Raw genomic sequence first — 25,354 nt, forward strand, 5'->3', positions numbered from 1 at the left:
AGTGTAATTAATTAATAAGCAGGCAAAAAGCTGTTTCTTGAGCTGGCTGGAAAAGTACCTTCCTACAGCATAGTACATACTCACAATGATATTAAAAAAAGTATGTCAGTTACCACTTTAGAGCTATCAGGCTTACAGTGTGTAAGCCAATAAACCTAATCTTGATCTGGATCCAGTTTTGGATAATTAACTTCTTCCTGGCTGCAAAATCCCCCTACAGAACCAGCTGGATACAATTTAAGGCTTCACATTATTAAACAATTGTTACATTCACCCCAGACATGGCTGAATTCAATCATCTGTAAAAGGGACTTCTTACACACAGAAATGAGACTGAACTTTCTGTCTTCAACCCAGGCTTTTTTTTTTTCCCTTTTTTTTTTTTTTAAGGCTGTGGACAAAGAATTACTGCTTATAGAGAAAAGAACTGTGTGAACACTGAGAATAGTTTCCTCTCATCCCTCAGATACAAGGGTCAGCAACTTGTGAAGGATTACATGTCAGATTGCATTTTTCTTTTCTAAGTCAGTGGTTGAACTTGCTGGAAGGAGCTCAGCAGGAGCCAGGAACTGCAGCTTCCCAAGGGGCATGATCCCATCACCATACAGTCAATAGCTCATCTGAATGTGAGGTACTAGTTTCTGACCGCCACCAAGCCCTAACTCAGGCAGTGGCCTGTTAATCACATGTTCCTTTTCTTCCCTGTCTGTATCTGCTCTTAGTACTTTGGCCTGTGGCGAGGGTTCCCATAGATCACAGGCTGTCATACCAGCCCACCTTAAACCAAATTTGCCTCCTGACACTGACACATGCCCTGGACAACACTAAACAAAGCTAGATGCAAAAGTCAGGAGAAGGAAACATAGTGGAGCAAGCAAGGAAAAAATAATTTAAAAAAAAAAGCTCTAAAGGAAAACAAGGCAGGAACAGGAGAACCTGACACCTAAAACATGGCAGGAGAGTAGAGAGGCAGCAACTACCAGGTCGTTCCTGAGAACACCGAATGTTCTAAGAAACCTCGGGCTACAAACAACTTGCAAAGCAACTTTAGACCGTAACTTACACAACATTTGAGGAGCTTTCACAGGGGTGGGAATGGTACACAGAGGGACTATAGGCCAGCTTTTTTCAAAATGAGATATGGAATACATCTTTACACTAAACATGTAATCACTCCAAAGCAGATGGGTGCTCATTGTGAATGTATTGCTGTATTTCCAGGCATTCTGTGATTCTATGATTAATGGTCATCTGAGTTTCTATAAAGAATGCATATTCTCAGTGATACACAACGGAACTTGTAATACAATATGCATAAATGTAACATTAAAAAAAAAAAAACTAAAAAGATGTTAAAGAAGCTTCTTTGCCCTTGGTTTCCCATAGCAGAGTCTCTGGCAATAATTCAAGGAAAAAAATAATTTATTCTAGTGGCACAGCAGCAAGTACAGCCCCGGCTGGCAGCCTCCAGAGAGGGACCCAGCAACAAGAAATCCCTGGGCAATTACACCCTGACACTCTGTGCATTTGCCCCTCACACGCTCTTCACACACCCTGCACGCGCCACCTGGTCCAATGGGAATTTGTAGTCTGGGGTCTTCTTGTTCATTATTGGATTCTTTCTTTGTCTCCAGGCCAGCCTGTTAACTGTTCGTATCTAGACGAGGTACATCTCTGCTGACGGTAGTAGTTTCCTTATCTCCTGGTTTGTACTGGTCTCAGTGCCTTCTTTTATGTAACTAAGTAGAAATCCAAAACCAGTTCAACTTATCTAGGCGAAAGTTTGCAGCTTGCTGCCTGAGTCCTCATCACCTTTAGCTATTTATGCTAAGTGAGCTATATATAAGTAGTATGCCAATGTGGCCTAGCATTAAATCATTAACTTTAAGTGATTAATTTTATTTAAACTGAACCACTAATATTCCATATTCCTTTACAAAGACATGTTGAATATATTCTTGTAATCCTATAAATAGAGTGCATTGGACAGTACATGGACTAATAGCCCAATCTTCAGTGATAAGCTAATGATTACCATAGAATGGTAAAATAATTTAGGAAAGAATTTAGAAAGAAAGCTCTGAAGGCACTGTGGTCCTCTCAAAGCTCATATTATCCAGCATCAACTCCTGGGAGAACAGTGCACTCAACACACCCAAAGATGAGATTACTCAACTTCACACTAGTGTTTCTCAAACATTTAATTTAAAAGACCCTGCATATACTACTGCTGTTACATGTTAACATGCATGTAATATAGACTATGAAGCTGCCAACAGGAAACTACAAGGAAAATATCAATATAACCTGAGAAATTTTCATCAAATCCAATGTATTAAAAGTAATTTGTTAATGGCTCCTTTTGATTCAAGCTTATTAGGCAATTAATGAGTGATGTAAGAATTTATAAGCATTTCTGAAATACATGTATTCACATTGATAAGGACTGCATATGAAAGATCAGGTTAGTGAAAATGTTAATGCCTCTTGTTCAACAAAGTATCACTGGTGAATGAATTTTTCTTTTAGTTGATACTGATTATCACAGTCATATAATAAAATTCAAGTAATACTTTATGAACTATTGCTTTGGAGCAAATACTAGCAAGCAGTTTCACAAAGGATCTGTTCAGAAAAGGCGCTAAAATACAAACAGGAGCAGCCCATGTGTTTCAATATATATTGATATTGACATGACTTGAACCCAGTCTTGGGTATACACATATCTCCAAGAAGATTCTCCCACTGCTTAATTAACTATAGACAGAATATGTTTAAGTCAACCTTTACGGGCTGAATGACAAGTGGCCCCAAGAAAGGAAGGGCAAAAGAAAAGAGGCAGGGAAGTGACAAAGAAAGTCTATGGTTTTGTTAACAATTTGCTTTGTAGGTTACATCTCTTACCACTAATGTTTGTCTGCCATTTTCTTTACTCATTCAGGATTCCTGATTCTGGGAGAAGGTCTGTATTTTTCCACATATTTATACACCAGCAAGACAATGAGCTCCTAATCCCGTCTGGGAAATGTGACTGCTGCAACAAAACAAAAAAGAAATCACAAAAACTACAAAATTCGGTTCTTGGAAGTTAAAGCTTGATTACAAATATTCATACCAGAATTTCAAGTAACAATGACAATTTCTAAACTGGGGCTCTAGAAAGAATGCTTCACAGCTGAGCATAGGATATGTTTTCACGGGATGATTCATATCTCTCTGGCTTCTCTCTTAAAGCAAGCTTTCACTGCTCTTGGCACTACAGAGGAGTTTTGGTGCTGAGAAACTGGGCTTTATTTTGCTATGCCTTATGCATGACCACCATCATTTTTGTTTGCTAAATTCTGACTGCAAAGCACTGTTACTGCAGGTGGTGACACAACAGGAAAAGGAACTCTGTGTATTCAGATTTTTCAGAGAATTTGCTTTGGTATATAGCTGAGTAGTAGTATAAATGTGAGACACAAATACTCTTATCCAATTAACCTTCTCCCTAAGATGACCCTGAGAAGGAATTATTTTGACGGACTGATTCTGTAGAAGTTGTAAATACAACAGCTGTATTTAAGGTAATGCTAAAGGGAGCAGAAAAAAAGAGGAAAAGATAGGAAAGTAAGGCTGGCAATGGAAGAGGAGGAAAAGAGCACAAGGAGATAAAAGAAAGGGGAAAAACCTCTTAAAAATGGTAAAGAATAATGGAAAAGTAAAGGAAGAAAAAGAGAATACAGATCAGCAAGACCAGAAACGTAAAATGCAAAGTAAATCCTCAAAGGTAATGAAGCATATGGGGCAAAGATCTTTATCTCTATCTTTGTACCATATATAAAGTTGCAGTATGAATTGGCTAATACAAATCATTATTGTTTCTTTTATTTTCCAATGAATGCATAAGTTTATTAGGTACCTAAGTATATTGTTCACTCTAGATATAAATTATTTAAGACCTGTAGCTGATGGAAGCCATACCACAGTCTAGTATGTTTTAGCAACAGGAAATTATTACCAAAAGCCTATATCTTCCTTTGTTCTCTTTCACTCTATTGCTTACTTCATTCTATATACATTCCTTTTGTGCTACGCTTTCATGTACAAACTCCTGTATTCCTTCTTGGATCTCTTAGTTACACATCCACACACAAATATACCTGGCATGCTGAATTTTGTTACTGTTTTTCAATTGTTCCTATTCTCAAGTCTTCATTCCTGCATCATATGAAGTTGTTATTCTTTCTCATAAATGCACTCACTTTTGGTGACATTACCATATCAGCAAAATACTCAGAACTGAATATATTTTTCTACACGTAGCCTTAACTCTCTGAATAGCATCAGTCAATTTAACTAGAAGGCAGCAGTGAATAAGGGGTTCTGTAATACAGAACTTGGCTTCAGTTTTACTGATGTGAATGTAATTCCCCAGCCTTTACTTGTAGCAACAGGCTACAGCCTTTTGTGTTTTGTTTCTTGCTCAAGTAGAAAACTTCAAACACAAAGCTGTCAAGATCCCTTTTTTAACATGTGTCACTTTAAGGCAATTAACTATATATCATTGCTGATAGCTCTCTTCCTGGAAATCAAGTGGTATCTCACTGTATTGATTTCTGTCTAACAGTAGGTATAGCGTGGAAAAATACAAGAAGGATTTGTCAGTAGTCTGCCTGCAGCAGATTTCTTCTCTCTAAGCTACATATACACTCTTTCTTCTGTGTCTGCCATCCTCTACTGAGAAGTCACAAGCTGTAGTATCAGAAAGCCAGTGCTTCCAGCCATAACAACAGCTTAATTCATACACAGCATGCTACAACAGAATAGACCTTCAGAAGTTAGGTGTCACTCCGATGTGTGAATTCACAGAAAGCAAATTTATGGTTGTTAAAGTCAAGCTGAACTATTTTCTACTGCATACAGGTTCTTATACCACAACCACCCTGCTGAACACGTTCCAGTATTAGACAGCATGACTAGCAGTTATGGAACACAGCAACTTACAGCACAAAGTTGTCGTTTGTTATTACAGCTTCTCTTTGTGCACAGGATATGCTAGCTGGTATCTCACTTTTTAAGTTACGGCAAATTTTTTAATGCTGTGTTGTTCTGTGATCCTGCTTTCCCCATATAAATTAAGAAGCAGACTTTGCACTTAGAGGAAGGAATATAAGGTCAGCAATAGCTCTTCGTGTTCAGAGTCATTCCACTACCTAAGACCAGCCCCGACACGAACAAGTTTTAGCCTTAGTATGGAGAGCTCCATTGTGTGACGGAGCAACCACAGCGAGGGGCCTAGCGCCAGGCACCCCTTGTGCTGTCCCTGCTATGCTCTTGCAGTTGAGGACCAAGAACATGAGCTCCATTTGAAATTCTGTGCCTTGTAAGCCAATTATCATACAACCTGGAGAAGCATGTCGTGTGATTTTGTTCGTTAATAACTGGAATATTGTTACAGCCTGTCCAAAATACAGGGAAAGGCTGAAAAACCATGGCTAGTAACAATTTGGCTGACTAGGACTGTTCCCTTGCTCACTGTAAAGGACAGAAAGTGACACTTACATGTGTTTTTTAAAAGGAATCCGCAATTATATCTATATAACACAGACTGTGAATATACACCCTGTAACAAAGGACCCTTGAGTTTTCAGAATGCCTTTTTCTATTGCTAGTATCACTTCTGTCAGCCTATGTTCAGGCTCAGCTCACCTGTTTTTCACACATGACCTTATTTTGTCCAAATACTACATTATCTTGGCAATGAAGGAATGAATTACATTTTCTGGCATATTTATTACTGAACATACTGCTCATGAAAGTCTTTGTGGCCAAGTAGGAAAGACAATTCCACTCATTCTGAGGACATCTTCCTTTCCTTTTTAATTGTCTTCTGCTACTTCTGGTTGGGTCTTCTTGTTCACTGTCCGAGAGTCCTGCCCTAAGCACTTGTCCAAGGACATGTCTACACTTTGGGCTGCGTATGCAGAATCACTCCAAAGGCTTTTTAGCTCTAGGAGCTGCCAAAAGCGTACTAAACTCATGGGCAGATCACAGTTGTGGCATAAGTGACTGCAGCATAACACCTTCAGCTCATCTTAGCTACCAGTCTGAATCAGCACTTCCTTGCAGTGAACTGCAATCTCACTGTATTACTCATTCTAACTTAAGCATATTCTATGTTTGATTGATTTCATCCTTTTCAGTATTTTTATTTTATCGTCACTGATATTTCGTATTTGCTTTCTTGATTTAGAAGCCTTTTCATTTTTCTGGTCTCACTTTTGGCCTTCTCCCTCCAATAAAGGTCAGACCCCTTTTTTTCTAATTGCCCTACCCACTATCTTTTGGGAAAAAAAAAACACCTAGCAACATGTTCCATCAGTCAAAGCTTCCAGCCTAGGTCTAAAATGACACTAGCTGTATAACTTCCACTTCAGAAAAACAAGCAGATTGCTAGGTTTTGCACCATTGTGTCAGATGTGCCATTATTTTTGTCGGCTACAACCAATCTTCTTTCTATTCCACATGCCCTGCTGCAGCTTCATGGTGTCGCCACTCATATTCCCAAGAATCACAACAAAGGAACTGGGTCAAGTCCTCTTCAACAACCCAAAGCCTTCCTGTCAAGCTTACCACACATGGAGGAGTCAACTGTCTGCATTTCTAACTTCTTCCAATGGTCACACGATTTTCCTGAACTGATGAACCCTAGTTACAGCTGTACAGACCCTGACTGAATTTTGCAAGACCTTGACCTGAGTCTCAGATTTTAGCAACCTACTGGGCACAGCAGTGCTAGAGAATGAGGATAGCCCTGTTGCTATATGCATCATTCATTGCTTGGTGCAACAAGTGCCATCGAGTATCAAGCGGACTTGCTTTTGCCTAGGTTGTACATATAGGGCCCATGCAAACATCATGAAGTTCAACAAGGCCAAGTACAAGGTCCTGCACGTGAGTTGGAGCAATCCCATGCACAAATAAAGGCTGCGCAGAGAATGGATTCAGAGCAGCCCTGATGACAAGGCGTTGGAGGTGTTGGTTAATGAGAATCATAGAATGGTTTAGGTTGGAAGGGACCTAAAAGATCATCTAGTTCCAACCCTCCTGCCATGGGCAGGGACACCTCCAGGTGCTCAAAGCCCCATCCAGCCTGGCCTTGAACACCTCCAGGGATGGGGCATCCACAACTTCCCTGGGCAACCTGTTCCACTTCCTCACCACCCTCAGAGTGAAAATTTTCTTCCTAATATCTAATCTAAATCTCCCCTCTTTCAGTTTGAAGCCATTACCCCTCGTCCTATCACTACATGCCCTTGTAAAAAGTCCCTTTACAGTTTTCTTGTAGGCCCCCTTCAGATACTGGAAGGCTGCTACAAGGTCTCCCCAGAGCCTTCTCTTCTCCAGGCTGAACAACCCCAACTCTCTCAGCCTGTCTCTGCAGGAGAGGTGCTCCAGCCCTCTGATCATTTTTGTGGCCCTCCTCTGGCGCTGCTCTGGACCCGGTCCATGTCCTTCTTGTGCTGAGGACTCCAAAGCTGGACACAGTACTGACAGTGAGGTCTCACCAGAACGGAGTAGTGGGGCAGAATCACCTCCCTTGACCTGCTTCTTTTGATGCAGCCCAGGATCCAGTTGGCTTTTTGAGCTGTGAGCACACATTGCTGGCTCCTGTTGAGCTTCTCATCCACCAACACTCCCAAGCTCTTCTCCTCAGAGCTGCTCTCAATCCATTCTCCACCCACCCTGTATCTGTGCTTGGGATTGACAAGAAGTTCAACTCTAACCGTTCTATGATTCTATGATTCTATTTAGCTGGTTGCAATAGTGGCTGCTTGGCTCAGTGAACTTTTACCCCTTTGTCACCAGGACTGCAAACACCTACTTACTCTAGGGAAAAAGCACTACCCTCCAATCTCCCTCAAAAGGAAGCAATGAATTAACAAGCCTGTTTTTTGCTGCCACTGAGCAGATCATGTTTGCTAAGTTATAAAGCTGGGAAATGCTGTAACCCTAACTAAATCCTTTCCAACAGTTACATTGATCTGGTTTCAGCTGGGATGAAGTTTTCTTCCTGGTAGCTGGTATAGTGCCGTGCTTTGGATTTAGGATGAGAATAAAGTTGAAAACACACTGACGTTTTAGTTGTTGCTGAGCAGAGCTTACACAAAGTCAAGAACTTTTCAGCTTCTCATACTGCCCTGCCAGTGAGGAGGCTGGGGGGGCACAAGAAGCTGGGAGGAGACACAGCCAGGACAGCTGATCCAAACTGGCCAAAGGATCAGTATCTGGTCATGGGATATTCCATGTCATGCGACATCATGCTGAACAATAAAACTGGGGGGAGTTGTGGGGACGGCAGGGGGAGCAGCCACCGCTTGAGGACTGGCTGGGCATCAGCCAGCAGGTGGTCAGCAACTGCATTGTGCATCACTTGTTTTGTATATTCTTTTATCATTATTATTATTCTTTCCCCTTCCTTTTCTGTCCTATTAAACTGTCTTATCTCAACCCATGAGTTTTATCTTTTTTGCAATTCTCTTCCCCATTACACTGCGGGTGGGAGAGAGCAAACAGCTGTGTGGTGTTTAGCTGCCTGCTGGGTTAAACCACAACAATCATTCATTTTTAATCTCACTGCTGTCTCCCAGCCTGCCTCCTCCCTTCTTCTTCAGAGGACTTTACCAACACTTCATGACCTACAAGACTATGGCTTCAACACAAAATCTGATACTGTTCTGGCCACCCAGGCCAAAGGACTAGTCCTCTCAACTCATGGGGGAAAAAAATGACTCTTTGTACTGTTAAAGAATGTCAGAAGACAGAGATCCACCTTGAGTGTAAGGACACTGAACGCCCATACTCATAAGTTCAAGTTCAGGATAGTGATACAAGCTGAGATAACATCATCACTTCAGCAAAAGACTGCATGTGTCACTGAACCTCCCAGATGAATAGTTCCACATAGTGATTCAGCCATTCCACAGAAAATGTCTTTGACTTGTCATGAGTCAGAACATCTCCATTAAAGGGTTGTCTTGTTCAGCTCCTCCATGACTTTGAAAATCTTGCCCAAAACCCCTGTTCTGACAGCGACCCATCTCCAACAAAATCACATGTATGCAGGACTGAGGGATCTTTTCACACCCCTGATGTATCTATGGGATGCTTCATATCCTTATACCAAGATAACAATGCATTGTAGAAAGATCTTTTCATCTCTGTGGCACATGTATTGTAGGATTCAGTAGATTCTGTACTGACTGCAGACTTTGTCACAAAACCTGTTACAAAACTGCTGAAATGATCCATAAAGTCTGATGCTAGGGAGCCTCTAACAGCATCTCTAAAAACATCTCTGCTCCCACAGTCAAGCAGCTACCCTGAAACGTTTGCCAATCACTGAATGTTGTTCAAGCGTTACTGTCCACCTCCATATTCCCAGGCTATCCCCTTCTTCTTGGGGTTGAAAAGAACAGAGGGTGTGAAGTGAAGGCATGCTCTACCTACTTATATCCTAACTGTGGATCACGGAAGCTTGGAAATATCCTAAGCAGCCCTGATCTGAGGACTGTGCTGGAACAAAAACTGCAGTGTAAATGAGCAGATAGACAATTCATCTCAAAGACCTTCCAGTTCCTGGCAATTAACTTCCTTTTATTCTTGCCTCATATATTTAGTGAATTCAATACATTAACTTATTTCATATAATGCTTAATTCAATATGCAGATTAAAATGCTCATTTGCAGGAACACTCTAAAAATATGGCCAGAATTTTGAATTTCTCTAGGTATTTGAAACTTATTATTAAATCACTGGTGCTTACATTACCTACATATCAGTACTATATTGCATGTACAGTACAGTATACAGCAGTATCATATGTATCAGTAGGGAAGAATATAATGCAGTAAATCAAACTAAAGAGTCTTTCAGGAAATCGTTTATGTGCAGAAAAGGCACTTCACAACAGGCTTGAAGGGCTTAATTGTTTTCTTCACCTGGGATCCCAAATGTCCCGATTCTGTCAAATTGGAGTCATAATGCTATTAACTTGTTTTTACCTGCTTGCACCAGAGAATGTCTAATGATGTTATAAGAACAGTCAGATTTTTGGTGTGTTATTGAAAGTTCAGTCTGTATATTTTAAAAGGCCACAGTCCAATGTATTTTATACTCCAGGCTGCAAGACCCCATGCCAGAAAGTAAGTATTTAAAGCTCCCATGGACCATGCTGTTTATGCCAGCAGAGGGTTTGGCCCAGTGTTTATGACCACGGTTGAGTTTCACCTTCACCATCAAGATTCAAAACAAAGCATTTATTACTAGAGAACATGCTGACACACAAAATTAGAAATCACTGCAACACGAACAATCCTCCTGTTAGATTAAAACCTTGGGTTTCATAAGAATAAAAACAAAACTCAGCCCAGTGAGTGATGTAGCGTAATTGCCCAAAACATTCAGTCCTGCCTGTGAAAGAAGGAAATTAATAAAGGCCACATTTGGGGTAGATACTGATTATTTACGAAAAGTATATCTTACCACATTTAATTCCACTTACTTCCATTTACAACACAGGTGTCAAATTATTTCCTACAAGTAGCACAAGCCAAACAGCAGCCCTGACAGAATTACTGGACTAATAAGATCAACAACTAAGTGATCAACAGGGGCTATCACAACTGTCTTCAGGTCACCTACAAGGACAGTGGCTACCCCAACATTCATGTTGCAGTTAGGGCTGGTGGAAAATACAGGACTGACTTGTGCCCTCTAACTGATACCCCAGACAAATGGGACTTAATCTGTCCCTAAGTCTGTTTCTTTATACTTTTGAGGTAGCTTTCCACGCATCTAGAGTTTGCAAAAGGTTCTCCAGCGGAGATAAGGTATATAGGCAAGCATGCTACCATCTTTCCAAACATACAAAAAATATTTGGGAAAGCAACTCATCTTAAAAGAGCTCACACACTACTCAATACAGCAACTAAATTGTTACTATATTAATGATATTTTGTGCCAATACAGAGGAATTAAGTACAATTGCAAATTGCATTGTTCTTCTGCGCAACTTCAGCTATGTGGAAATAGTTTTACATATAAATAGCCTGTGAATTACAAGAGCTCTTGCTTATTTGAAGAGTTACAATACATGTCATATGTAAGTGCGGCCTGAGACGGGATTGGTTTTGATTGGGGGGGGGGAGGTGTCGTTCTACAAGTTCTGGCAGTAAACCAGGAATCGCTTCAGGCTATTGGATTTGGGAATGCGAATGTCACAAGAGGCTTTCTGTTGGCTGGGGGAAGGGGCGAGAGTTAAGCATCTACTCCTGGAATGTCTATTTAGCAGCAGAACTCTAACGATCTTACAGGACACAGAAGATATGCTAAAACGAGAGAGAAAAAAAACACCACATTTTTTCAGTCCCTCTAGTTGGAGCCTGCTTCCACTTAACCTTCTGTTGCCAAATGTACCGAAGCAGGGATATCCATACAGACTGAAAATCTACCAATTATACATAATTCTCAAACTATAATCCTACATCAACATAAGCAGAAACGCACCAACCACAATCGTGAGAAAGCAAAAGTGAACAATTGTAATGCTGAAGTACTTTTTTTGTAATGAAAAAAAAAAGTGAAACTTATTTCCCCAGATGTCATTTATCCTGACACATTAAGATGGGTCTGAACACCAAAAACCCTGTAAGAAAAGATGGAAAGGACTGGGTCTATTGAGTGTAGAGACCACCAATGAGAGAAACAGCAACACTACAAGCATCCAAGGTTGCTAGAAAGAGCATCAGCTGTGAGTAGGGACATTGAAGTAATAAATTTAATCTGCAGGTTAGATAAGTACCTATCAGAAATTATTTAAGCATAATTGATTTTGTCTTGAGGAAAGTGGAGGAACTAAATGGCCTCTGAAGTGCACATCCAGGTTTACTCTGTTATGTATAAAATACACAACATTCTCAGAGTCGGTAACAACAGTATTCTGCGGCGGGGGGGGATATTAAGCCATCTCAGAAAGTAAAACAAACATAATCAGAGACTTGCACTAAACACGTGAGAAACAGGGCATATTCCACTATCTTTTTCTAAAGTTCTTAAATCTTTTCTCATTAGCATCTCATGCCAGTCAGTATTTGAAACGGGATATTGGACTAGATGCCCTATTTGTCTAGCCAAGAAAGAAGTAATCAAAAATATAATATAGCTCATATCCCACTCAGGCCCAAAGATAATGTAAGAAACAGGCAAACACCTCAAGTGTAAGGCAGGAAGCAACCTGGGCATGCATCAGTGATAACCTGGTACTTTCCTGACTAGAAACCGCCTACTCTGACACTCTTAGCACAGTGCAAGTTTGTGGATGTGGCACTGAAACGCACTCCTTCTCACTCGTGAACTGGAAAAAATTAATGTGGAATGAAGAGGCCATCGTAGAGCACATGACCGTGTCCCATTTACAAAAGTCAGTTTTCAGGGTTAGTGAATGAAGAAATACACAAGGATAACTAACCATCGAGGGAACCCAGAGGCTTCCCTGGGCCCTTATCACAGGAACGATCTATATTAAGGCCCATTTCCTAGCAACCCGGCCTTTCACAAACACCTTCTCTAAGGGCTGCTCTCGATAACACCGTTTTGCTAATACTGCCGCTGTTGATAACTCTCCAGCCGCTCCAGCTCCCAGAGGCGCCTTGCGCAACGCCGGGAAGGCCAGTCGCTCCTCAGCCCTCCCCAGGAGGACACCCCCCGCGCAGGCCCGGCCAGCTGACGACCGGCAGAAGCTTCCAGAGGCCTCGCCGGCGGCGACGCGCAGGGGCCGGGTCAGCCTCAGCGAGGGGCCCCGCGGCTGCCGCCCGCTGCGCAGCAGGTAAGAGCCGCGGGGGGTGGGAGTGGGCGACGGAGGTGACTCCCGCCGCCCTCCGGAAGAAGCGGTGCTCTCCAGCCCCTCGGCTGTTCTTACACACCTTGAGGGGAGCCTTTCTCCGAGGAGGGGCGGCGGGGGGGAGCCCAGGGGCCGCCGGGCAGATGGCGGCGGGGGGAGCGCGGAGGGGCGGAACACCTCCCTCCTCCCCTCACAGCCCGCCACCGCCCTTCCCGCCGGCCGCGCGCGCGCCCCTCGCGCCCGGGATCCTGGCACCGGCCGGGCGCGTTACGGGAAGCCCCGCCCCCTCTTGGCAACGTCACGCACCCCCCCTCCCTTCGTGCGCCAATGGCGGTGTGGGTGGCGGAGGGAAGGAAGGGCGGAGGGAGGGAGGGAGCGTGACCGGGCGTGGGGCCGCGCGTGCGGGACGGCGGCGCGATGGCGCGGCGCGGCGGAGCCGTTATTTAGGGGCTGGCGGTGGGCGCGGGGCGCCGTGAGGCGGCGGCGCAGGGGCCAGGTAAGGGCCGGCTCGCAGCCGGGGGCGGTTCTCCTCGGCCCCCCTTTAGCTTGCCTCTGTGGAGCCCCTCTCCGTCAGGGGTGTCCGCTGGCGGGGGCCGCGTCGGGCCCGTTCTTCTCCTCCGGGCTCGCCGGGACGGACCGTGCGCCGCGGGCAGGGAGGCCGGGGCGGGCGGGCGCTCGGCCAGGGCTGACTGGGAGACATGGAGGGGAGGACAGCGCCGCTCGCTTCCCGAGACGATCCCTCGCCTTCCCTCCACCCCCGGTCCGGCTGCGGTCCTCCCCGAGCGGGGCCGGGCTGTGAGGGGGCGCGGGTGCCGCCGCCCGCTCCCCCCGGCGGCGTCTCGCCTCCCCTCGGCGGGCGCTGAGGGAGCCGGCCTGGCGGTGGCCCTTGAAATGCAATATGGCCTCGTCCGCTGTCTGGCCGCAGGGGCCTCCTCAGTGCGGGGTCCGAGGGCCTGGCGAGGGGCCTCTCCTTGCCGGTAGTCCCAGCGGCTGGCCGTGCCCCATCGCAACCCTTCCCCTCTCCCGGTGCGGCCACACTGCCCCGCCGGCGTGGCGCGGAGGGTAAGACTGAACATTATCCGGGTTTTTCTCCAGTGCGGTGATTGTTAATGCCGACAGCCTTAATTAATAAAGGTATTGCGGCCCTCACTGGACTCGTGTCTTTAGGGCTTTTTCAACTCTCCGATAAATTTGGCCGTGTTATCAGCAGGCGTTTTCTTGTTGGAAAGCTTTGCGTTTTGTTGCCTTCACCACAAGCGGCCTGTTCTTGTTGCCTGTATACCAGAAGGTGGAAAACTGCTGGCCTTGACAGAAAGGCACATGTTGTTTTACGCCTGGCCCAACTATCAGAGGGGAGATATCTGAGGAACGGGTACAGTGGGCAGCCTGGATCCTCTGCTGAATTCCGATGTGCTCTTGAGCTCCAGCCGTCCTAGCACTGGGTCTCTGATGCTCTTCCTAAAGAAAAACGGTGTCATTACTGTCATCTTGCAGATGATGAAACTCAGGCACAAAGGAACGTGGTCTGCCAAGTGTACTGGCAGTGTGGAGGAGAATAAATCCCAATTTCGTTTTTCATCCTTGTTTTAAGCTGACTAGGTGATTGCCAGATGGTGGCTGCTTATTACTTCTGAGGCATTTCTGAAGGAGAAACCTGGTGATAGAATTACGTGGGGGTTATAGGCACTGTCACTGAAAAGAGGGGTGGAAAAAAGCGGCTCCACAACCTGAATCCTTTGGGGATACTTTTGGGAGCATCTTTCTTTCACCCTCTTTTCCCTTATAGAACATAAAATTAATACTGCTACTTCCAGAGGAATAAAGATATGTAAAAGATACCTGTTGAAAGCATATAAATTCTGAACTTAAACTTTTAATCTGTATGTTCATGTATCACAATAGGAAAGTAGGAAAGGATGATGAAAAATTGAGATTACTTCTAGAAGTTAAGCATTAAAAATAAACATTTGGATCTTGTCTACATGTCTAGAAATGTGATATCTTCAAGTAAAGCCTATATATACTCTTGGGAGCGGGGAGAAGATGCATGCACATCCCACTGTCTCCCATGCTTCTTCTCTGGAGGATTAACACAAGTGCAGTTGTATGAAAATAAATAAACCTCTTGGCCAGTTCTTTTAGGATGATTCTTATATTAACGAGAACTGTCTAAATTGGAGAACCAGCATTGGTGGTTGTCAGTCTTGAAAGTTCGACCTCAAGATGAGGAATACTAAGACATTATTTTGTATAAAGTCATTTACTTTGTAGACTAAAGCTACTTGCTAGCTGCAAAAATAAAAAACCTGAAGAATTTCAGAGAAAATGATCTGCAATTTAAGAAGGTACCAGAAAGAAGAACTTAATTCTTGCAAGCAAATATTTGGTGCCTCTAATGAAGTATTTCAGTCATTTTAATCTGTGCCCCTTTGTTTGTTTTTTTTTGTTCTGAGTGCTATACTAAAACCCCAAAAGTAGGGAGAAGCCTCCTTCAAGAGGCAAAGGAATGAGTAATGTTGATGAATGACTTACCTATTTGGTGAAAGGGATAGAGATATCGTTTGTGTGTAGGTATTTTAAATATGAAAAAGAATTTCAGAATATTCTGTGCATATAATGTTATGTAAGATTTTCAAGTGATTCCCTTAAAGGTGTTTGAGGTTTCCAAGGAGGAGTAAGCTTAAGGAAGAAAGGAAGGAAGTTTGCAGATTAAATACTCCTAATTAGAAAGCAGTTACGGGTTGAGTAATCAAAATTCCTTGAGGATAGTTACAGCTTTTAGGTAGGCTTACGTACTACCTGGCTTGTTATAAAACCTCAAGCAGTAGCTTCTATGCACAGTATCACTTTTATGTACTCGTTCCTTGCTCTATATGCTTGAGTTATGTGGATTCTTAGTGAGAGATTACCACTTGAAGCTGTAAATTAGCTTCATTTTTTTGAGACATTTCTGGAAATCCATTTGCCAGCAACCTTTGGGCTTTTGTGATTGGTATGATGATGAGCCTTAATAGACTTAATGCCTTCCTGTGGTGGTCGTGGTGTTGTCTGTACTTCCTGGCTTGCAAGCGGGCTTTGCTGGGAAGAACGTAATTTTGGCTATAGTGTCTTAAACTGAAATTGTCATTTGTAGGTCACTTGGACAGTAATTGTCACTTCTCTGAAATGGAGAGATGGTAACTCACCATATGACATACACCTGTATTCATTTTGGGGTAGTTTTCATGATTTATGAAATAAGATTAATTTGTGAGATTTCTCTCTGTTGCTCAGAATAAGTAATGATATCCATTTTGCATGAATGCCTGACATTTCTTCAAAAACAGTTATTTACAGGTTAGTCAGAAAACTCTATGCTGTTGCTAGTTTATGCATATAAAGCTTGACTTCAGGGTTCTTACTAGCTTTTCATGGGATACTGCCTGAAGGATCACTTCAAGTTCAGGCATAAAGGCTTAGTGCTTTCCTTTCCAAATGGTAGCAGGATGTCAAGAATAATAGAAGTCCCATATGATTTAGAGATTTAATGGTATGGTCTCATGGCATATGAATTTAGTATGTCTGTTGTTACACAGCATTTTAACAGTTTTTTTCCTCTTTAAGATAACGTGTTCTGCGAGTTAAGGACTGTCACCTGCAGCAGTTCTAAATTGACCACGTTGATTTTGCTGTGTAGTATTTTGACAGACTTTAATCCTTTGCCACTTTGTCAGACTTAACTATGAAAGTAACCTCGCAAACTTCTAACATCAGTTTCTTTCTCTGTCGCCCTTTCCTTTTCACTCAGTTGTCCGTAACAACTACATGTATAGGTAAAATGTTGATTTTTCTTTTTTTTAAGCAAAAAGCTTCTGAACTGATTAGCTGCTTCAGTGTTAGTTCTGCGTTGGGTTGAACCTAGATTCCTAATACACTATACCAGTCTGTAAAACAGAAGACTTTGGGCTGTGCTGCATAATCGCTGAAATTACTGAGTTTACTGCTGCCCAGACTTGCAGCTTAGTCTTACTTAAAGTAGTTAATGGTGAACAATTGCTGTTTAGCAGCATTTCTTTTGAATGATGGCACTATGTTTTTAAGTTTTGGTATAGCTTATATGCAGGGTTTCTGCACCTGGGTGCCTTTATATGCTCAGATTAGAAAGCACTAGTTTTCATAAAAGTATCTTCCCTACTCTAATCTGAAGTATTGCTCCTTGTTTTCATAGTTACAAGACCCACCACATTTTTTTCCCCCTTTTTTTTTTTTTAAAGCTTTCATCTAGGCAAGCGGGATGGAAGTGCTTAGCATAACTCTGATTCTTTCTCCTAGAATTAAATTTCAGTTAAGAATCAGCCTTGTAAAAGGCAGAGACTAATGTTTTTAAAAATAGCACGCATTAGAAGGGATTGCAGTAGCCCCTTTGTGGGTTTGGAGGTATGTAGGTTGAGTCTTCTTCAGACTGCATTGATCAGCAGGGGGTAAAAAGTAAAATACATCAGAATAGCCTAAAAGCAGATATATGCTGAACTGGACCTTGATTTTGACACTATAGTCACAAACGCTTGTTGCCCATACTGTAGGTGGGGGGGCTTTCTGCTTAACTTTCCATTGCAGGTGACGGAGCGTGACTCTCAGTTCTCATGCCTTTCAGGAGCTGAGTGCAGTGGAATAAGTACTATCAAATGTGGAGGGTTTCTTTGCTGCTTCAAAACAGATACAAAACTTTCCAAAGTGCAAAGTGGTAGAGATTTGGACTTCAGCTTCCCATGTGTAAATGAATCTGCTCAGGACAATGTTGAGTTGCTGCTTTTTAAGTGTTGGCTTTTTAAGTTAAGTGTTCCTTCAGGTGCTTCACAGTGTATTTTGTTAACCTGAGCCATACTTAATATGACTTCATATGATTTTAACACCATCAGTTTTGTGGACATATCGTTTAACCTGAAGTAAATCATTACCAAAAAGAAATTGAATAACTTTGTAATGATGTAATACTTAGTGTAGCTGACACTGCCACTATTCTAATGTGGCACCAATAATGATACCAAATGGGAGAGAAATACTGCATTGAACAGTTTTTAAAGCCTTTTTACATCTGCTTTACACTTCCCTCTTCAGTGTGGAAACTGCTTCTGCTGTTGTTCTGCAGCTTTTGGCGATTAGCAGGAAAGTGGAGCTGCTAGTTATTTCTACCTAGCTTGTAATTGCTCAGGGTTTTCAGGAGTTTCAGATATTCTGCAACTCAAATTGTTCAACTTAAATGGCTTTAAATTAATCTTGCTTAAAATAATGCCTTGTAAGGTCTGTCCTTAATAGAGCACAGCAAGCTTTAGGTAGCAAGCAGTATTTCTGATCAATGTTTGAGTAAGTCAAGACACTAAAATAGATTCCTGTGTGCTGATTTTATTCAGTGTCTGAAGACCTAATTAAAAGAGAATACTCTTCTGGGTTTGGTTGTATTCACTATATGAAAGTATTAAAATTTGTGAAACAAATTGGGATTTTAAAATGTAGAAAGTCATAAGTGGGTAGAAGCCTTATTTTTGAGATATTGGAGGACTTTACATCCATAATAAGCAAAAAAATCAGTTGGTTTAGTTCTCTTACTGTGTGCTTGTAATAAATATCTAAAGATGTATTGCACTTAAAACTGTATAATGGTTTTCATATCCAGCCCAATGAGAGTACTTCAGTGTAGCATAGAAAAAATGAATAACTTTTTGATTCTCAACTCCATACAACTACATTCTGATTATAAATAAGTCTTGTTATTTAGTTCAAACAAAAAACCCACCAACCTCTAGTGACACATGTAAAAGCTTGTTAAAATAATTGTCAGGTCTTCTAATCAGCAATATTTCTAGTATAAATTTTCTGTATAGAAAATTTTGGTGGTCTTTGAGTAAACAACTCACAAGTATAGATGCAAATAAAGATAACTGCTGAGTGATTCTGATGGCTATTATTTTAGTCCTAACTGAAGCACATCTATGTTGGTGATCCCTACAAAGACTTTGCTGTAAAGGTTTGAGATTGGCTTTCGTTTAGTTGTTGTTTTCTAATTCTTGTGAATAGAGATTGTTTTTACATTATACTGTTTACCTTGATTAGTTAAAAAAAAAAAAAGTGCTGATGCCTAAGGAATGAGGTTCTAGCTTGGTATTGATATATCGGGGCTAAATGTGTTATCTAGTTTTATCGATCTGCATGAAATGCCTTGCATCTTTCTGTCATTATTATAAAGTAAACTACATGGAACCAAAACAACAGAGTATTTCCTGTCATAAATTGCAGTTTCTTTTCCTTTTGATAATAGTAAATGTAGCTTTTAAATTTACCTTTATAGGGAATACCATGGAACTCCTTAAAACTTCCTAGTGAGTTGCCTTTTATAGGGGTAAAGCTCAGGATACCAGTTTCCAAATACGTTTTATTAGGTCAGTGAAAATAAAACTTCAGAAGCAGTGCTGCTAAAGGCAATTTCATCTCAAATCTTAGTAAACCTAGAAATTCTGTGTTTACTTTCTAGCTATAAGAACAGTACGAAGTCTGCTTCTAGAAATCAGTCTTTGGACTAAATGCCCTATTTGACTAAGTCAATCTACCTATTCCTGTAAAGGTGCATAAATGTAACTAAAAATAATATAGCTCTTATGCTTAGTAGAGAATGGTCACTTTAGTAATTTAGGTCTGCTTTTTAACTGCAGGTTCAGAAATCCAGAAGAGACTTTGTGGCTTCAAAACAATTGAAGTGGAAGTTACTCTCTGAATGCTTCAGTTCCTCTAAACTGTTTTGTAAAGTTGTCAAAACAGAGAATAAGTGAGCTCTGCTGCAATAGAGAAATAAGTAACATAAGACATTAAAAAAACCTTTCCAACTTGTGAGGAATTACAAACTCCCATGTATGGTTTTGAAGAATGAGGAAAGCTAATGCTTTTTCTATAGTAGTCAACTGTTCTTGATACAGAAGCATTGTGCTTCATAATTCTTAAATGTATTTTAAGTCATTCTTGTGAATGAGACACATGGTTTTGTGCTGAGTTGTTCTGAACCTTGTGCAAAGCATTTGTATCAGTGCCTTTGAAAGCTAGGTAAGTTTGGTAACCATAATCAAATTCATGGGGTTCTTTTTAAAAACCTGAGCCACAGTGTTATGTTCTCTATTTGAACTGAACCTCCCAGAGAAGTACCTGTGAAGCTTGTTTCCACATATGACACAAACACCTTAAGCTGTTGCATTTCTTAAATTTGTAACTAAAGAGGCCTTAAACTGCATCAGTTGTCTTAAGTAGGCATTTGGATTTTGTCATAGCAGTAAGTAAAATGGAAACAATATGCCCATTCTTTTTCTAGAGTGAGAAGATACTAACTCTTTCTGGAAAGTAAATGTGCATGCCTGAGAAATTGTCATAGATCAAATACAAATCTGAATTTGTCAGTGATCTAAAGTGCAAAGTAATAGTTTAAATTAAAAAAAAAAAATAATTCTTTCTCTGTTGCAGGAATTCTGTGCAGCATGTTTTCTGGGTGGAACTGGGTGGCCTATGGCTTATATCTACTGTTGAATTTTTGTTCTCTTGAAGGTAAGACTTTCTGTGTCTCAAACACAAGACATTTGTAGAACTTCTTTAATCGGATGCTTGAAGCACATAGTTGCTTTTTGTCTATATACTTGTGGGGTGGGGGCAGAAAGTAAGGTGTGTTATGATAGAGTCCTAGTCTATGGTCTTAATACTATGGTAAAATAACTAGTCAAATACTCACTTCTTCTATTCATTGCTCATCTGTGTACAGAGATAGTGAAGAGTGGCTTTGGTCAGTGGAAAGTTGCTTTGGTTCCACTGACATCACTGGATCTGGTCACTGTAGCGAACTGAAGTTTAATTTCACATATGCCAAACAGTACCTAAATGAAAGCATGTCTTGGTCAGACTAAATGCTATTAAAGCAATAAGCTACCAGTGAACTGGTGTAGTACGCTCTGTGATCAAGTTCGAGCTGTGGGACACTGCTGTTGTGTAGCAAATGATCATCCTCAAGATGTTTAGTATGGCTGTTGATTCAAGGCAGTATTTCAGTCATCTGTTTCATCTTTAAAACTTGACACTTTTCTCTTTATGTGTCTCTGTAGCAGTAGTCAATTTCATTGTTGTGTGGAAGTTCCTTTGTAAAAAAGAGTACTACCAAATATGCAGAGTTCGCTCTAATTCCCAAATATGCTTATTGTGTACACACTGAAGCTTTTGAAATGGGCAACTCAAGTATTTAACTGCATGCAATTCTTGTAAAAGTAGTCCACCACAACAAAGGTGCGCACTTACCCATTTTTTTGTTGTTAACTTTCTCCACAGAAAATACCTTTTTAATTGCAAGAGCAACCTCAAGTATATTACCTTCCTCCTTCAAAACATACTAAACATTCAGTCCTTGACTCTCCTGTCTCTCTAAAGGCCCCTCTTTATTAATAGAGCTTTTCTTGCATGGTAAAACACTTCTGCAAAGCCTGGGGAACACTACTCTGATGTAGCCCCTTAAGTCTGATTCGTGGTCCACTAATGCATTTCAGTTTTATAACTGTCAAGTAACTTATTCATTTCTTGCTTAGACACCTGTAGTATTTTTAACATTACACTAGTGGTGTATCAGAAATACTGATTATGGAATGCTCTGTAGTTTTTAATAAAGATGCAATTCTTTTTAGTTTCAGGTGGACTTGTACAGTCATGTGGTCACATCATCCCAGAGTCTCCTGTGTTGGCCCTTGGTTCCAATTTCACTGCATTATGCATTTTGAATGAGAGTTGTCTTGACTTTGGCAATATCTATGCTAATCAGATTATCTGGAAAATTAAAAATAGAGTGGTACCTAAAGAGCAGTATCGTGAAATAAACAGAACAGTTTCCAGCGTCACATTTAATGACACTTCTTCATTAGCTACTCCTCTGACGTGCAACATTTTAGCAGATGGACAGATTGAGCAGAACATTTATGGAATTGCAGTTACAGTAGGCTGTAAGTACCTCTTTTTTTTTTTTTTGCTTTTTATTCCGGTCTTAAGAAAATTACTTCTGAGAAACAGGGAAGAGAATGCAAACAGTAGAAAGTGTGCACATTTTGAGACGCGTATTTCCATTCCCTCTGTTCCTGGATAATTGTATAAAAACACTGTCAAATTGCATGCCATCAAAGCTGGTAAATATACACACAATAAAGTTTTCTGAAAAAACAGAAAATACTCTGGAGTATTTCAGTGTTGAAACAGGAAGAAAACAGAACAACAGAAAACAACAGAAAAATGTTGAAGCAGGAAGATTTAAATTACGGAAAGAAGATGTGAATTTAACTGAAATAGGTCTTGGAAAACTTAACTTTTCCTTCTTGCTTCTGTTTCAGGGTTCAACGAAATGCAATAAACTCTTATGTCCTGCTTTCGTAATAACACTATGAAATTAGTGTTTTCTTCATTAGTGGACTGAGAAATATTTAGTCTATCTGTATCACTAACTGCCTTAAGAATGGAACATACTATTTGAATTACTTTACCTCTATATATAAGAAAATACTTTCAACTAATTATAAACTTCCCTTATTCAAGCATGATAGCACTTGCATAGTTCTGAGCAAGTGCTCTTTGAGACGAGACTGAGGTCTTGAGAAAGTAACACGAATAACTTAATATACTACTACTAATTAGCTGGCAGACCTTTTATAAGTTCAGGTGCCCTTGATAGCGGAGTGTGAATGGCTGGTGAGTTATGTTGCCTCCTAGTGTTGGCAAAAGGTACTGCAGTTGTTGCATAGTCTGTGTATAAAAGGCTGGCTTGCATTTGCAATTTAAACGTGGTTCTTGTATGAGTTACAAAATACTTTCACAGAAGAACAATGTTTTCTATTTCAACTTCTGATGAGTAAATTTCTTACCAAAAAAGACGTGACAGGCAAAATCTATGGAAAGGTGAGGACAGACACAATATCCTAAGTTGGTAGACTGAATGACAGTACAGTTAAGATGCTACGCTTGTGATTGACATATGAATCTTGAGATGTGTTTGTATTTCAAGCTACAGTATTGACAGTACTGTTTCATACTGTCAATTAAAGAAAAATTCTGTAAACAATGAGAATAATAGGCTTGAGAAGAATACAACTATTCAGGAACAAAACTATAAGGTTCATAAGGGAGTTCGGTTGGAAACAGCATTCTGCTTGAAAGGAAATAAGATTTGTCAAGGACATTATAGTCTTGTAAATAGTGATATTCTAGAAGCTAGAAACAAACTCTGTGTGCTATGATTTGAATTTAAGAAGTAAAAAAATAGTTCTTCTGCGCTCTGAAAAAGTTTCTTACACGCTTCTAAAGTGCATTGATGAAGATTGCTTATCTATCTTGTAGGTGTTTGCAGCTAAAGCATCCTTCTTCCATAGCTCAGTTGAGGGAGAACAGGCATATCACAAATGCCTTAGAGATCAGGTTATTGGCAAAATCAGCCTATGCCAATCCAGCTGTAGTGTTCCTTAGCATTTCTTCAGTGTGAATTAAAATAGATTTAGATGAGAGATGGTTGATACCAGATGTTCTGCCTCAAAGAATGAGAAATCTTCCGTGTGTTCCCTACTGTCAGATGCTTGTTCTTACACAGCCTACTGTTTGTCAGAGCGGCTGGTTAAGCTTCTTGTCTTCCATTGCTGGGAGGTGTCTAGCACTTTTTACGCCCTCCGTTAGTAATAAATCTGACTAAATATTTCTAATGTTCACTGAAATTGCTGTAATGGGACATTTAGCATGATTCTTACTGGGTTGAAATGTGTATTTAGATTAATTATTGCTAACTTTTTCTGTACAGTGCCCCCAGAGAAGCCCAAGAACTTAAGTTGCATTGTGCATCAGGTGTTAAAACTTACATATCCTATGACTTGTACCTGGAACCCTGGAAGGCATACTTTCCTGGACACTCACTTTAGGTTGAAATACAGATGGTAAGTAGCACTCTATAGAATATCTAAATAATTTTGAAGAATATTTGTAGGCTGAACCAAACTTCCTTGAAATTCCTTGATACTTCTCAGTTCCTAAATTAAATCCAATTTTCTGAAGCATTGCTGTCTATTTTGGGGGGGAAGGGAAAAGTTAAAGAAGTTCACATTTAAAGTAATTGAAATTTTGCTGCTTCCTGTGTTTTGGAGTAACAGCTATCTCTTATTTTTCCATTCTTCAAATACATGATTATTGTGGCTTGAGTACAATGCACCTAATCATTAGCTGGCTAGACCCAAATTATATAGTTTACATTTTTCCATGACAGTTCTATCCAATTCTAAACAAGTAGAAGATGTCCTGGTTCATTGCAGGAGGGTTGCACTAAATAACCTTCCAACCCAAACCATTTTATGATTCTAAGTAGAGAAACAAACATAGTGGGTTTTGTAGAGGTGTTATCTGTATTTCCCAAGAACTCAGAAGGATGTTTGTCCACAATTAATCCAAACATGAAAGCTGCAGCAAAAGTATTTCCCCTGTGAAAGCAAATTAACTTCAGTATTTTTCAGACTCTTCAAATGGCCTCTTATAGTTTAAATGGAGTGGGCAGAATTGTTGCTCTGCTCTGGAGACAGGAGTGACTGCCTACAGCTTTCTATCTACCCCATTCTTAAGGTGTTCTGGTAATGAGTGTAGTAGAAAGTATGGATAGGTAGAAAAATGTAATGCTTTGCAAATCTCTTGATGCCCCTAGAAATATCTGCTGTTAGTGTAGCAGAAGATGGTGAACAGAAAAGATGATGTGTTGCAGCTGTAGCGCTGTACTCTTGAGGGGTATGCAGGTGATACTCACTCTGTCTTTTAATGCATGAATATGCCTGTAGTTGCTAGCTATATCGCTTTTCATCAGATGTATCAATACTTGATCTTTATTTTTTAAGCTAAATCAGTTTTGTATACAACTTTATAGTTACAATACCGTGGGTTGTGCTTTTGAAATTATGTGACTTGAAGTCGAGAGATTTTATTCTCGTTTGCATTCTAATGCAGTCATGCATTTGTGGCTGAACAAGGTGTTCTAATCTTTTAATCTTTGCTTTCCACCTCTCTGCTTACAAAGATAGCAGCAGAAGGGAAATATACAAGCTAAGCTGATTGATCACTCTGATCAACTTAAAAAGATTCTCTATTCTTATTTTTCCCTCTCTTTTATTTAGGCCACAAGAGAACTTTCCTGACTGTATACCAAAAGATGTAAACAATTCTTGTACGATTCCTGATGTTCAGTTCTTTGTTAACCTGGAGGTCTGGGTAGAAGCAGCAAATGCTCTTGGGAAGGCTGAATCTGATCCTCTTGTTCTTGATCCTATTGAGATTGGTAACTATATGTCTCTTAATAAAGCTTTAGTAGTGCATAACTGCTGCTTCTGTGCATATTGCTGAATTGGTTTGTTAATGTGTCTTCACTATAAAAATTAATATTACCAAAATATTGTTGACTAGAACTTCAA

At 40.7% G+C, this 25,354-nt stretch overlaps 1 protein-coding gene across 3 annotated transcripts in view; it reads left to right on the top strand.

Moving 5' to 3' along the window:
• Window positions 1–12,752: 12,752 nt before the first annotated feature.
• IL6ST (interleukin 6 cytokine family signal transducer) overlaps window positions 12,753–25,354 on the top strand; it is a 36,593-nt gene continuing 23,991 nt past the window's right edge. For 2 of the 3 annotated variants that reach the window (XM_063319527.1, XM_063319529.1), the window contains exons 1-5: window positions 13,224–13,380; window positions 20,367–20,447; window positions 21,566–21,877; window positions 23,710–23,842; window positions 25,061–25,221. In XM_063319527.1, the coding sequence (XP_063175597.1) occupies window positions 20,381–20,447; window positions 21,566–21,877; window positions 23,710–23,842; window positions 25,061–25,221 (673 nt within the window). In that variant the 5' untranslated portion in view covers window positions 13,224–13,380; window positions 20,367–20,380. Of the gene's footprint in view, window positions 12,870–13,223; window positions 13,381–20,366; window positions 20,448–21,565; window positions 21,878–23,709; window positions 23,843–25,060; window positions 25,222–25,354 lie in introns of those variants that run through there. The other variant, XM_063319528.1, reaches the window with a different exon arrangement.

The sequence above is a fragment of the Chroicocephalus ridibundus genome, chromosome Z (genome assembly GCF_963924245.1).
Source record: "Chroicocephalus ridibundus chromosome Z, bChrRid1.1, whole genome shotgun sequence".
In the NCBI taxonomy this organism is placed as follows: Eukaryota; Metazoa; Chordata; class Aves; order Charadriiformes; family Laridae; genus Chroicocephalus; species Chroicocephalus ridibundus.